Raw genomic sequence first — 15171 nt, 5'->3', positions numbered from 1 at the left:
TTACTTTAAAAAATTATAACCTTTTTTGGGGGGGAGGGTCAGAAAAATTGTGTCCCATATAGCATTAGCTAATGTACAGTACCCAGCTGCAGGAATCTAGCCACTCAGTTCCACTTTTGGTTCTGGCTCTCTGGAGAAAAGAGCCTGCCCTTAGACTTTTTGAGCACTAGCATACACCATGGCCCCAGTAGGCACCCATCTTGCTTTCTACTGAAGTCACCTGTGCATCCTCAGGGTAACTCAGGTGACTTACTTGAGTGATGAGTTTAAGCCACAGGCTCTCCCTCTCATATTAAGAGGGAAATAATTGGGGGGTGGGGGGAGACTAAGCTTAGAGGAGAGGTTCTTTAAAAATATTTTTCTTTAAACTTGAATCTTACAATACCAATAAATCTATGGGCAGGCTATCTCATCGAAGTCAGGAGCTGTGTGGGATCTAACTCCTCCCAGTCAGTGCTCTGTTGCTTAGATATTGCCTAAATAAGCAATAGTGTGGTAAGCAAAGATATGTCTTAAAAAAAAAAAAAATCAGGTCCTGCAAGGTCACACATCCTGGCTCTGCAGTCAAAGTGGCTTTTCAGAGAAAGCTGGCTGCCACAGAATCCTCTTATCCCCCACATGAGATCTTCAGCTAGGAGCTGGAGAACTTCCAAGACTCCACAGTTCTGTCATTGCTCCCACCCACACCCAGGCTGCGAGCTGGAGTTCCTCTCATTTCAGCTCCAAACTGGTTTTGTTTTCCTGCCCAACTGAAGATTCAGACTGCGGGGGTGGGGTTCACTGCCCGGAGGAGACTTTGTTTTCCAAGTCTTTTGGCCTTCTTCATTTGCTTTAGGAAGGGAAAGGACAGTTCTACAGCTCTTCCCAATATCCCTCCGGAATGGGCTTGAAGGGAAGAAAAACAACAAAGCAGCATCATGCAGGACAGTTCACCTCTCTGCTGCAGCCCATTTGTGCCAGCTAAACTGTGAAGGACCCCAGTGCAGAAGGTGCTGTACAGGAGCTGCAGAGCTTGTTTTGTGCACCCTGTGCCCTCAAAGGAAGCCCCAAGGGGAAGAGGAAGATGGCCCACCAGGGCCTGAAGTAGTCACAGCAACCCCTAACAGAAGGAAAAGCAAGCAGCCTCTCCACTGTCTCTGAGCCCAGGAGGATTCTGCCTGCATTCTCTTTGCATTTTTCCACCTCACTGTCATACAGAAAAGAACCCAACCCATGTGTTCTCATCTGAGGGACTCCATTCTACACCCACCTCAGTTTCCCCAGAGTCATGGTCATTTTCCTAAAAACACAGCTGCTAAGAAGTCCTGAACACACTGCTCTTTAATTCCCTTTCTTGACTCCCCTCACCCTCCATATTAATTTCAAACTAGGTTTCCTTGCCTAAAAGGCCATGCATAACTCTGCTCCTACCTACACATCAGGTTCCTGTTCCTCAGGTGTCCCCTAGCTCCCTTCATTTGCCAGCGATGGCAACCGTGATGCCCCGTTGTGTTCTTGAAGCAGCGGACCTCAGGTTTCACTGATATACTTTGGTTTAACTGTTTTATCATCAACAGGTATTACTGGGTGACGGTCTGTGGTATGCTAGATCAGAGTGGTCTTTATAGATATGAATCCACACACAAAAAAAGTAACGAATGACATTGGACTGCATGTCTTACTCAGAGTCTCTAAACGCTGTTGGTCTTTATGTCTCTCTAGTCAGCCCTTTACTTATCAGGCAAATGCAGCGTTCATAAAATGGCACCATGCCACACCCCTTTCACACCATTTTCTTGCCTCTTTCTTATATATTGATGTGCACCAGGTCCCAGTTCAACAAGTCTTCTCCCCCTCCTCAATCAAATCACTCCTTTGTGGAAAAAATGAAATTTAGCTCAGAATAAAAGCAAGAGCAATTAGGGTGAAGGAAAATCCTGGTCAAAATGTGATCTAGTGAACCCTACAGAACATGCACATAAACCTACCCAAACCTCAGTTGTGGAGCCCAGGAAGCCAATAAGGTGATGTAGGCCAACAGTTTAGGAGGCTAATTTCAGCTGTATTCAGCAGATATATGGCTGCCCATGGAAGCCAGGATTGGTATGTTCAGGGAGTGTCACTGATATATATTTTAAATAAGAACAATTCCTGCAAAGTTAGCACAGTTGCTCTTGTGAGCTTTTACAGTCATCAATCCTCTCCCACCACCGAGACCACAGCTATTATCTCCCCCTAAATATAGTCGTTGAAATTTAACAAATTTTGGAAAGTTTAAGCTGTCTACCAAAGATTTTTTTCCCCCATATAGCTTTACCAGAAAAGCTTTTGAAGACTAGAAGCTGCATCTAAGGGCTTGGCTACACTTACAAATTTGCAGCGCTGCAGCAGGGTGTGAAAACATACCCTCTCCAGCGCTGCAAATTGCGGCGCTGCAAAGCGCCAGTGTGGTCAAAGCCCCAGCACTGGGAGCGCGGCTCCCAGCGCTGTCCGTTATTCCCCACAGGGAGGTGGAGTACGGACAGCGCTGGGAGAGCTTTCTCCCAGCGCTGGCGCTTTGACTACACTTAGCGCTTCAAAGTGCTGCCGCGGCAGCGCTTTGAAGCGCTAAGTGTAGCCACAGACTCTATTAAAAATTTCTCCACTAAACACTTTCAACTCTCTCTCAAACTGAGAGGAAAAAAAAAATCTATCATGCCATTTGTCAGCTAGAAATCTAAAATGCATTTCAAAGAAGTCCAGACATCATAGCGCGCAAAGGAAAAAGAAAAAGTTCAGACAGGAGGAACATGCACAATGGTCTTGATTTCTAGCAGCTGGAGGCTTAGAAAGAAGCTGCTAGTGCCATAACTACTGATAAACTCTTTAGTAATCTTAACCTTAGTTATAAGTTATGTCCCAGTTATTTTTAGTAAATGTCACTGACAGGTTGCAGGCAATAAACAAAAATTCATGGAAGCCTGTGACCTGTCAGTGACATTTACTAAAAATAATGGGGGAGGGGAGGGGAGCTGACAGAAGCCCGAGGGGGCATTAGAGCCCAAGCCCTGCTGGAGGGGAAGCACCCACCACAGCTGAGAGCTCCAGGGGCCCCGCTGTCGCCATTGCTCTCAATGGAAATTCTGCTGAGGATCTGAGGCAGGTCATAAACCTTTGAGTTCACCCCTTCCTTATGCAAAGGGCAGTACAAGTCCATAGGATGAATACCTGCCTCCACTGAAGTCAATGGCAACATTCCCATTGATTTCAGTAGGAGGTCAGGATTCACCCATATATTTAAAGGCCTGAAGGAACTACTGTGGTCATCTAGTTTGACCTCCCGCATAACAAGCCACAGAGAGAGCCATCCTGTAATTCCTGCTGCAGAAGTAGTTATTCTTCCCTGCTACAAAAACCTACATTATTGAGCCCAACAATTTGTAGTTGGGGCTTATGTGGTGGATTGGATTTACGGTAGCCCTCTGTTCTGGGGAGAGTTTCACCCACTGGTAAATAGATTTAATATACAGTATAAGCATGTAGATGAGATGAGTCCTCTGTGGCCATATGTTCTTCATAAATGTTAGGGAAGAAGAGAACTGAGGAGGTAGAAAGGAAGAGTCCATTTCTGATTCCTCTCCAGTTTAACTTCAGTGATGTGTAGTTAGAGAGACACTGAGAACACTAACATTTTCCAAAGTGATATCCTCCTTAGGACATCAGAAAGGCCTCTCTTTAGACATCCTGATTATCAAGAACAATGGCTATCCTGCATTCTAAGCAATATACATACAGCCTCACTAGCTTTCTAGAGAGGGGCTCATACTGCAAGGTCTTGACCTGGATTTCATAAATAAAGGTAATAATTGGAGATATACCAATCTCCTAGAACGGACCTTGAAAGGTCATTGAGTCCAGCCCCTTGCCTTCACTAGCAGGACCAATTTTTGCCCCAGATCCTTAAGTAGCCTCCTCAAGGATTGAACTCACAACCCTGGGTTTAGCAGGCCAATGCTCAAACCACTAAGCTATTCCTCCCTGCTATTCAAACATTACAAGGTTTGAAGGTCTTTGGATCCACGGTTTTGGCTATGGTCCAGTTGCAAAATTCAAATTGGGATCCTTGTTCAGATTTAAAGGGTTCCCAAAATTTTGGGGTGTTTGTATTTGGGATTTTAGCTTGAGTCCCTGTTCTATTTTCATTTATAGACTTAGTGCAGAAGTTACCTTGAGAGATGAACCCTTGGGAGTGAAACACTTAAATGGCTTCTTGTCATCTGACAAACCATCTTCTGGCATCTTCTGACGTTTTTCAGCAGCTTCAGCCCTTCTCCTCTCAATGTCTTCTTTCAGCCTCCTCTTCTCCTCCTAAGACAGTATGAGCACATAGCTAGTCATTTGTTTCCTTCAAGAGACCACATCAACCTCAGATCCCTTAAACTCCTGGAGAAATTTACAGGATTCATGGAGAACACAAATCCTTACACCAGCCAGAAATGTCAGTGACCTATTTTAGTTCTAGCTATTTATAATGTATTTGTGGTGCACTAGGCAACCATAGTATCAAGTGCGTGTGTTAATCTATACGATCTTAATTTCCCCCCGCTCCCAAATACATTTCCTCCTTAAAGTGTACTGTCATGGCCCAGTATGTAATGAGAGACAGCAGTGCATTATGAAAAATGCTGTTTTTCACTAAAGGACTGGGACTTTAGAAGTTGAATGTTAAGTGTAACAGTCTTAAAAGTTGACTTAAAGATGTTATTGAAAGACATACTTAACATCTCTAAGTGAGGATATTGATAGTAGAATGGAATTCATTCCCTTGAAAACAGAGAGGAAGTTCCTAGTTGCCAGAGAACAGACCCAAGTACTCCCATGGTCCCATCCCACCTCCAAGACTGAATCCTTCTTTAGCCTCATGCAAGTCACTTCTCCTCCTCTTTATAGATGGAGAACTGTGGCACAGAGATGAATACTTAGCTACCTCATGTAGATGGTGGAGATAAATATATGCCCAATGCGCTGAAGATGAAAAGCACCATATACAGCCTAAGAAGGGCTATTACTCTGCAGAGATAATGTGGGTTTTTATTTTGTAAGACATCAGTTGAACTAGAGGGCAGTCACTCGTAGCCCTATTAAGCAGATGTATTTTTCGGTATTAATTTTAAATGAGTCAAAGATTTCTAATGAGATTCAGTCCATCATAAAACCAGCATTTAATCCCATTTGCAGCAAACAAACATCTGTGTTAGTCTCATCTCTCCCTCCCCAGATAGAAACAAGATTTCTGTAATTTAAGATATGTGCCCAAAAAACACCCACAATAAACAAGAGCCTATGTTGCTGCAACATTGCATCCGATATTTTGTATGCCCGGGAAATAAGAAAGTCAGAGTTAAGATTCTCAAGACAACCACAGATGACATTATGGTCCCACTTGTGAGATAAGGGTTTTACCACTGGCTTGCAGCGGACAAGAATGTCACCTGTTGGTGCTATCTCCTTTTGCACCAGGATTAGATCAGGATCTTACTAGCACGCTGTGTATATGATTATGTAATATACAATATTGTGTACTTGCAGCTGAGATTGAAGGTGACAGAAACAGTGCAGCTTTACTGTCCATTAGCATGTGCCATCGCACAGCATTGTACAAATGGGTGATAAAAGACCCAATTTTGTAGCCTCTGTCAACCTTAGTGGGTAGTAGAGAAGAAAAACTTAGTGGAATGGTGGTAGGGCCCCCAAAAGGAGGAATCTGATGGAGAAAACTGAAGGGATCTTTATCTGTTAAGTATTTGTATTGTAGCACCTAGAGTTCCCAACATACACTGGGGCCACACTGCACTAGGTACAGTCACATAGCAAGAGCCAACCCCTGCCCTGATGAGGTTACAGTCTAAATAGATGAGACAGGCAAAGGGAGGGAGCGGAAGCAAGGGCAAAGAGGTAAAGCCACATGCCCAAGGTAACACAGTCCGTTAACAGTAGCAGATCCAGGAATAAAAGAGTCTAGTTTGGGGCCTTCCAAGTTGGCTGACATTAGGAAAAGTAAAACCAAAACAAAGCCTTTCACACAACATTGCCTTAGATATTGAAACCCAGATCCTCCAAGTTATTTCGGCTCCTAGCTCCCATTGTTTTCCATGTACGACAGGAGACTAAATACCTTTGAGAATCTGGGCCCGAGCAGAGCTACTATTCCAGGGCCTAAAATGCCACCCGTACACAGGTTAAGCAAAGCCTCTCTCCTTGTGCAGTCCCCTTGATGATTTGCCCAAGAGTTTGCCTCCCTGCCCAGCGTTGTGTGATCATGTAATGCAGGGGGTAGGCAACCTGCGGCACGCAAGCTGATTTTCAGTGGCACTCACACTGCCCAGGTCCTGGCAACCGGTCGGGGGGGGGGGAGGCTCTGCATTTTAATTTAATTTTAAATGAAGTTTCTTAAACATTTTAAAAACTATATTTAACTTTATATAACTAAACTATTGTTGTATGTATTAGAGACTTATAGAAAGGTACCTTCTAAAAACATTAAAATGTATGACTGGCACATGAAACCTTAAATCAGAGTGAATAAATGAAGACTCAGCACAGCACTTCTGAAAGGCTGCCGACCCCTGATGTAATGAAAGACCAATACGAGCAAGGGAAGCAGAACAGAGTCTAACTTTGGATCTCACGGTTTCATTACTACACCATTACCTCCTCTCTGGCTTTTCTCTCAGCCTCCTCCTGCTTCCTCCTCTGTTCCTCTTCCTCAAGGATCTTCCGACGCTCCTCACGCTTTTTCTTCAGTTCCTCCAGCTCCACGGCTGCCTCCTGTTGCTTCTCCTTTAACTTCTCAAACTCCTCACTCTCATTTTCGCCTCGGCGACGGCGCAGCTCCTCTAGTCGTTTGCCGGCTTCAGCCTGGGACACCGGCTTACCATCCTCAGCATTTGTAGTTGCTTTCATGCCGGAGCGGCTGAGAAAGAATTGAGAAGCAGGTTAACATGCCACAGGTTTTCCTTTGCCAGTTTGGATCACCCGTTACCACTCAACTAGGCAGCAACATAGGAACCTGACACACACAAACATCTCTTGACAAGATCTTTTGTTCCTCACAGAGCACGTATTACCCTCAGCAGGTTTCATCAGGGGCTGAAGTAGGCTGGGGAGCCCAGAGGCACATCTCTGCCTTCTCCTGACACTGGGGGACCAAAGGGTCCCACATGCTTGGAAGGGTAGTTTTTGTATCATATGGCCTCAGAACCTAAGACAAATGTGTCTCGCCCACTTTCTAGAGAGATCTTAACTCATGAACTTGAAAGTTTCATGCGTATTTTTTTTTTTTAATTCAAGATCTATTTTATTTTAGTCCCAGCTCCATAGTGTATACGCACTTATCCTTACATATTTGCACCATGTAACTGAGAATATTACCTACAGGGATATGTTCCAGCTTCTAAGAGCATAATACTTGACTAATCTATGCAGAAAACAAATTCAGGGATCCAATGAAAAGCAATAAATAAATATTTATGGCTGAGAGAAGTGAAACATATACATATCCAAAACAAACACTATATTCTGTGTAATAAAAGACAAATAATCCTTTGATTTCTCAGACAAATGTCTTCTCTAAGGGATTATATAAAGTGTTTGACAAATCTCTTTAAAGAGAGCTAAAACACATTGCTAGGGCATTAGTCTTCAGTTTACCGGGGTAGGAGGAATATTCTTATCATTCCATCAATATTTTCAACACAAGAAGCCTCAATAATGTAATACCAATTGTTATCTTGGCCGCTTGCTAACTTGCATATATATATATCAGGTCTGGTCAAAAACTTGGTTGAAGATTTCTGTGTGAGTTTTTGATTTTTCATAAACCCAAAACTAGATTTTTCATTGACTTTTTCCACAGGGGGACAAAAAACCCAAAACAAAACCAAACCAGATATTTTCCAACCAGCTCTTATAATCAAAGACATTTAAAAAAATAGTACATTCATACTGCCCACAAGAGGTACATATTTTTGTCAGAGTGTCAAATAGCACCACCGATGTATGTAATTACCACATCAGTGTTTAAGTGTTTGCTCCTTGAAATGTATTTATTAATACACCAGACAAAGGTGTCAACACTTGAGGTATCAGCATGATACTTACAAGAGAAAGGGCAAGTAGGCATTTATATTGTTTTTATTTTCTTCCCTGTTCTACACCCAAGAAAAAGGAGATCCTAAATACTACAGCAATGAAACCACAGTGTTGCACAATTAAATGCCACAAGAGCCAACAGTGCAAAAGTTAAGCTTTCCCTCAGCAATATGGATCAGTTTCTGCCTCCAATTACCTCCGGGCAAATACAGAGTAAAGTCACTGAAGTCGATAGACATATTCCAGGTTTGTACTGGTATAGTTGAGAGTATAATTTAGCCTTAAGCAATTTTTTTCTTCACTGTTTGGAAGGTGTGGGTGAATATTTTGTCCAAACAATGACACATTTGTCTTTCTTACTGAAAAGAACTGTTTATCTCCTAATCATGTACATCCACAGGCTATTTCTATCTTCTTTTATTAATATACACTATGGAGGATTTCCTCTGCTGTTTCTGCATATTCTCTAGTAGGGAACAATAATTGGCAGTCACCCTCTTCATATTTTTTTCCCTGAGCCTCTTTGCTTTCAGCACATTCTGGGAATCTCAGGCCCTTGCTGCCAACATCAAGAAATCAGTACTGAGATTCTAGACCGAGAAAGAGCTTTCAGAAGGGCCTGTTTGGTGCTAAGATAAAGAAGCCAACTGTCAGCCTTCACACACAAGGAGAAATAGGATGGTTTGTGAGAGACAAAAATGACAGAACAATGTGAAAAATGCATTACATCATGTTTAGGATTTTTGCACTCCCATATGAGAGTGGGGAGGAAGGGCAGGTGCAAAAGGGAAACTACAAAGATAAAGTTTTCTAACTATTCTGTCAGCGACAGAGACAAAGATGGGACAGACACTATGTCTCTTTAGCCTCAGATTTCTCAGTCAGCGTTAAGGAGTTTTATTTCCCCATCATTGCCATTTAGACTTATCTTATGAGTCTCTCAATCTCTTGCTACCATCCTGTTTATAAACAATGAGAGTACAGTAACTAAAGCCCTATGACTAAACATCAAACTTTCTCCCCCTGGGGTGGGGAGAAGAAAAGAAAGAAAGAAAGATAGATAGATAAAGTGCAGAAACCCCCTTTGAAGTTTTTCAAAGAAGTCCTTGCTCTAACAAGAAATAAAGCATGTGAAAAAAAAGTTACATACATATGTTAGAAACAGAACTCATGTTAGTGGTGATTTGACCTGAGTATACAGAACAATTACTAACAGGACTCATGTCCTGCTATTCCATTCCTATGGTATGTGACAACCTAGTTATAGGGGTTTTTGAATCATTTCACCTTTGAAAAAGTTTGTTTCCCCCTAGGAACCCTGAGGGAAATGCTAGGATGCACAACAATGAACTAGATGAGGACTAGTAACTTCTTTGTCCATTCCACTTCTTTGCTTTTATTCCCCCTTGCTGCCCCACTTTCTGGCAGAGATGAGCCTTTCCAAATCTCTCCCCACCAACCAGTTACCTTTAGATTTCCAACTGTAGCAGAAGCCTCACAGACAGTTTTATGTTCTTGTCTAGCTAAACCACATTAAGAGTTTTCTCAAAAAGGCAGAACACTTTGGCTGGATGTAGTTTTCACTCCACCAAATAATCACTCTTTTGTGCAGAAATCATTAGCTTCAAGGCTCACTAGAGCGAACAACCAAAAGATCAACTCTTAAAAGAGTTACCCTAGGGAGGCAAGGCTGCTTCTTGCTGGTTATATAGGGTGTAATTAAAAGCAGGTGTGTAATTGGCAATGGGTTATCTCACTCAGAGTCAGGCACCTGTGCCACTAGGGTATCAAAGCACAGCTCTTGGCTCATAATGCAGACTATGAAAAGAAGAAGTTCCTTAAGAAATGTCTAGTAGATGATGGGAGTATGGTGAAAACAAATTACTGATCCCCACGGATGGGGTGAGTTATTTGCTTATTGTTTACTACTCTGCTATGAGTTTCTCATTTCCCCACTACAGTGAAGTGGGTAGGAGTCCACTACAAAACAGCTTGAGATCCTGAATTTATTTCTAAGGAGCCATTGAATATTACAACCTTCAATGATGTTGGAAATTTAAGTCTTGTACTACACAGCTAAAAGTATGCTAACAGAGACCCATAAAAGGCAACAAGCCCCACAGCTCTACTCTGATATAAACAAATCTAGTGTTAATGTGTATCTTACCTAAAAATATTCTCGGTATGTTTAAGTTTGTGAGTAGTAAGTTCCTGGAAACGCTCTCCGTTCTGTGGCTTTGGTTCAGGAAATCCCTTCTTACGATCCCAGACAGGCTTCACCTCCTCCTTAGGTGCTTTGTCCTTATTAGCCTTGTCATCTTTGATCTGCTCAGGAGATATTAGAAAGCATACAACCAAAAACAAAAGAAAAAAAATCATAATTAGACAGTGTGGATGACTGAAAAGGAAAACAAGTTTCCCACTGTCAATGGGCAACTGTCTTCAAATGTTCTATGGCAGGAATAGCCTGTCAGGTTCTAAAATGTGGCCTGCAACCACCCTCGCCTTCTGATCTATGTTAAATATGTGGGCAGCTTAATTCATCTACACTGTGTGCAAATCTGCTGTGGCCTTGGAAATCTCAAACATCCTTACCTTCTTATGCAACCAAGCCAGTCTCTACCACTACCTTGCCCACCATCCCCTTCCTGATCATGTGTCTGTTGATTCACCTGTTGTGTATTGTCTAAATTGTAGACTGAGCTCTATGGGGCAGGGATTGGTTGGGGCCCTAGGCGCTACTGCAATAGAAATAATATAATCTTAAACTGATTTGCACAAAGCAAGTGCATGCTATGTGGATGTAGCTAATACATTCAACAGCACAGGAGGTATGTGCTATACGGATGTACCTAGAACTTTCAGTGTCACAGCAGGTGCATACTATCTAGCTATTATAAGTATGGTTTGCAATAGTCAAGTAGTTAAAAATTATGTTTCTTAGCAATATTTGCTTTGATAAATATGTAACTGGGGTTATCACCAGTACCCCAGTCTAAACAGTGGCTAGTGGAGGAGGATACTATCGGATGTGAAGCTCTTACTCCTATGAAGAAGCAGATGTTGTCTCTGAAAACATTAAGGCAAGATTCCCCCCTTCCCCTACAAGCCTTTGTCCGACATAAGTCTGACTAAGATCCAGAATCATTATGCACTAGTTTCGCGCTCTAATCCCCACCCAGAAAATTCTGGGCTGAAAACTATTTATTATCTCCACTGATGGCCTGACCCCAGCATGCTGAGTCATGGTTGGATGCTAATGGAAAGTGCAGGATATGGCAATTGATTTCAGTTCTTCTGTTCTGTGGACAGAATTATTCCCACTAAGGAAATTAGCTAGACCAGCAGCCAAAACAAGCTTTGAATAGCAGTGGAGGAAAATACCAGTGTTAACCCAAGGAAGATCTTCTTTTTCACTTTTAGCTTTGCCATATTTGGGAAACGCTCTGGTGGGCAGCCTAAATATCATTTATTTGGAGAATTGTCTGTAAACCTTTAGCAAACTGTACCTATATTCCTCTGCATCCTACTACCCTTCCATCTGATCACTGAAGAAAAAAATAAAGCATACACAGTCCTATTCTAGGACACACTTTTTTTAAAAAAACGTACTCCAAGCTGCGTCTAGTGAAAAAGCCCAAACCTCTGCACTATTTCTATCCTCTGTCTGCTCAATGCACCTTTCAAAAGCCCCACCTCCAAGGCATCCCCTCCCACTTTTCAAAAGCAGGAGCCTCGAGGGATGGAGGGGGATAAAGCACCTGACATGACTGCGCAGCTTGAACCCAGGGCTGGCCTTACCATGAGGCGAACTGAGGCGGCCGCCTCAGGTGCCAGACTGGGGGGGGTTGCACTAGGACCCAGAGTGTAGAAAATTGTGTCTGTTGCTGGTGCATAAGTATCCTCTCTGCTCTAGATGCACAGAGATGGTGGAGTGCTGGGCTGGAGGAAGGCACAATTGAGACCTTTCAAAGTTTTGGCGCAAGTGAGGGGGCATGGGGGCATCATTGGAGCTCCCTGCCTCAGGTGCCAAAATGTTGTGGGCTGGCCCTGTTTGAACCCCTAAGACCTCTTCTGCCTGTAGCTGGCATTAAGTATTGTTCATACAATGCCAGGACCACAAGTGACAGCTATCATGTGGTGTGGACTGTAAGTGTGTGTGTGGGGGGAGGAGACACAGCAACTCATCTTTTAGCCTGTGATAGCAGCTCAACTTCAACCCCAGGCTCCCCTGGAGGTTTTAACTTCAGCTGCTAACCCGAGTTAAAAGTCAAGTTGCCGTGTCTTCATTGTTAACTCAGTTTAGCAGCTCGAATTGAAGACTATAGTGGAGACTGGGGTTAAACCTGAGCTGCTAACCTGAGTTGATGGGGTCTTCACTGCTATTTGAACCGCAGTTTGGTAAACCAAGTTCAAAACACACTTTTTTGTGCAGTATAGACATACCCTCAGTTACGACTAAGTGGAATCACTTTAATAGGTAAGAGGGGAATTCAGTTTCCATGATCATGCATTCTTTGGCCTTGATGCCGGGACTAGCAGCAGCCAAGCCTATTATTGCTAGTGGCAACAGTAGTGGCTTTGAAGATGTGAACTCCTACCTTCTAGGAACTAGTCAGAGACAATCATTCCTGTTAACTCTCTCTAATGAACAGTCATCAGCTTGTAATGTCTTTTGGTCACTCCCAATCCAGGCAAGATTTGAACCAGTGATGTAATAACAGTGAAAAGCTCTGGCTCTCATTAGCAATCCCCTGCACTACTCAATCCCTTTCTGAGTGATTTAGAGACCTGTGGTGTTGATTGTTTCAGGATTTCAAATGCCAGGACTTCTGTGTTGGGATTTTGAAAGGGCTGAATTTCCTTTTATGAGATTTTCATCAAGTCCCTTCAAAGTCTCATTAAAAACCCAGTATGTCAGCTGCCTGAGCTGCAGTCCCAGCTGGGGCAGGTAGTGTATCTTACATCTTAATTGAAATTGCTAAGAAAACTAACATTAAAATAATACACTTTTAGAATTAACAGGCTAGGGAATACCTTTTCCTGGGCTAATAGGATTTTATTTAAAGGATTATGGTTTTTTACTAAGTGCGGGGAGGGGGGAGAGGGCAGGGACACACACAAATAATAAACACAACTGGGCTTTTTGACTCAAAAAAAAAAAGGGAAGCTAAAATAGGTTATCAGAGAAACACTTCAAACGTTTAGGGTCAAATCCTGCTCCTTTAATTTTAATGGCAAAATAGCCTTTGACTTCAACAGAAGCAGGAACAGCCCCTTTCATAGCAGTGCACCCTAAAAGTGACAGATGGAAACATTTTTGCATTCTTACACATTTCAGTGAATTAGGAATCAATCCATCTCACGCTGAAATGAATGGAAAGGCTCCGATTGACTTTAGTGGAATTAGATCAGATCTGTGATAGTATCTTGAAAAAACACCATCCATCTCCCCCCCACAGATCTTGACCCCAAAATCAAATTGAACATGACTGACATTTTTTTGGAGGTTTGTAAATTGTTTGTCTATATTTTTATTTTCTCACATCTCTCCATCTCCAGGTTCCTGCTAGAAATATAAATTAGAACTTGAGATGCAACATTTCCACCCAGAGTTTGAACACCTCAAAGTTTTGGTTCTGTCAATTATAAAGAGTGCAAACTTTGGTTCCTGATTTGGGTTCAATTTTGGAATGCCCCCCCAAAACTGTGGGCATCTATGGCTAATCTCTAGGCAGTAGCTGGGAGCATGATTCCCAGCTTGGGCAGACAGAGACTCACTAGTGTGCTAAAATTAAAATGGTAGCACAGGTGGCAGCTCAGGCTAGCCACTTGAGTAGAAACCTGCACAGACCCCTTGGGTATGTGCCCAAGCTGCTGCCTGTGCTACCATTGGCTACGTTGCTATTTTTAGTGCACTAGCTCAAGAAGAGCTACTGTCTATCTGTCTACCCAAGCTGGAAAGTGCACGCCCAGCTGCAGTGTAGAGGTACCCTAAGGTTTAGGTCTGGGGCCCATCTCTATCAAAGTAGAGATACCTATATACCATGTGAAAAGGCTACTTTTGCAGCATGTCTAGCCAAACCGGAAACAGGAAATACCAGGAGTCTCATGTCATGAGAAAACTTGTTCTGATGAACTTTCCAGACCAGTTGGGACAGTTCAATGAAGCGGCCAGACTTTTGATTGCTAATCTGAGTGAAACCTACACTGTGAGGGCCAGATTCTGATCTCACTTACAGTGGATGTGCACTGGTGTAACACAGGTACATAGGCATAAATCTGAGGTAACAGAGCAAGGAGAAGAATGCTCCCAGATCTAGTCAGGCTTACAGTCTCTCAACTCTATTAATAAACTACATAACTTGTCAAAACACAGGCTTTGTTGAATTTTGTGTATCACTGTCATGGCAGGCGTGTACTGAAAGGCTGCTCATCTTGACCTTTTTGCAGTAGTGAGAATACCATTCTTGTCCTAAACCAAAAAGATATGGCCAAGATTTTCAAAAGGGACTAATGATTTTGGTTTGGTGTTCAACTTGAGATACCTTTTGGGAGGTGGGTGCTTAGCACATTCCAAAAATGAGGTGTTTTAAAGATGTTTCAAGTTGAGCACCCAAAAACTGAGGAATGCAAAATCTCTAATCCCTTCTGAGAATGTTGGCCATTATCTTTAAGGGTTTGCTCTTGCAGCCTATACTCATGGGGGTCCTGTGAGATGCAGAGCATCTTCAGTTCCCATTAACTTCAATGGGAATTGAAGGCACTCAGCACTGTGCAAGACGAAAATCTAGTGGGGCCAAGTGAAATTGACATGATTGGTCATATATTTATCCAGCCCCTTTTTAAAAGAATCTCCAGTATGATCTGTTTTTGTGTGGTGGTAAATTCCACAGGTTGACTCCTTGTTGCGAAGGAATATTTTCCTTCTATTTGCTTTACATGCATTCTTTGGCCTTGACGCTGTGACTGCCAGCAGCCAAGCCTATTATTGCTAGTAGCAACAGTAGTGGCTTTGAAGATGTGGACTCCTAACTTCTAGGAACTAGTCAGAGACAATCA

General features: G+C 42.7%; 1 protein-coding gene across 6 annotated transcripts in view; it reads right to left on the bottom strand.

Moving 5' to 3' along the window:
* The window catches only part of CALD1 (caldesmon 1), a 238792-nt gene that overhangs the window by 14941 nt on the left and 208680 nt on the right, over nucleotides 1-15171 (bottom strand). For all 6 annotated transcript variants that reach the window (XM_044992183.1, XM_044992198.1, XM_044992216.1 and 3 more), the window contains 3 exons: nucleotides 10277-10434; nucleotides 6670-6931; nucleotides 4186-4326 (listed from right to left, as the gene is read on the bottom strand). In XM_044992183.1, the coding sequence (XP_044848118.1) occupies nucleotides 4186-4326; nucleotides 6670-6931; nucleotides 10277-10434 (561 nt within the window). The remainder of the gene's footprint in view (nucleotides 1-4185; nucleotides 4327-6669; nucleotides 6932-10276; nucleotides 10435-15171) is intronic.

This window comes from Mauremys mutica, chromosome 1, assembly GCF_020497125.1.
Source record: "Mauremys mutica isolate MM-2020 ecotype Southern chromosome 1, ASM2049712v1, whole genome shotgun sequence".
Lineage (NCBI taxonomy): Eukaryota > Metazoa > Chordata > Testudines > Geoemydidae > Mauremys > Mauremys mutica.
Note: the sequence above shows the minus strand (reverse complement) of the source record. Positions and strands in the feature narration are given on the sequence as shown.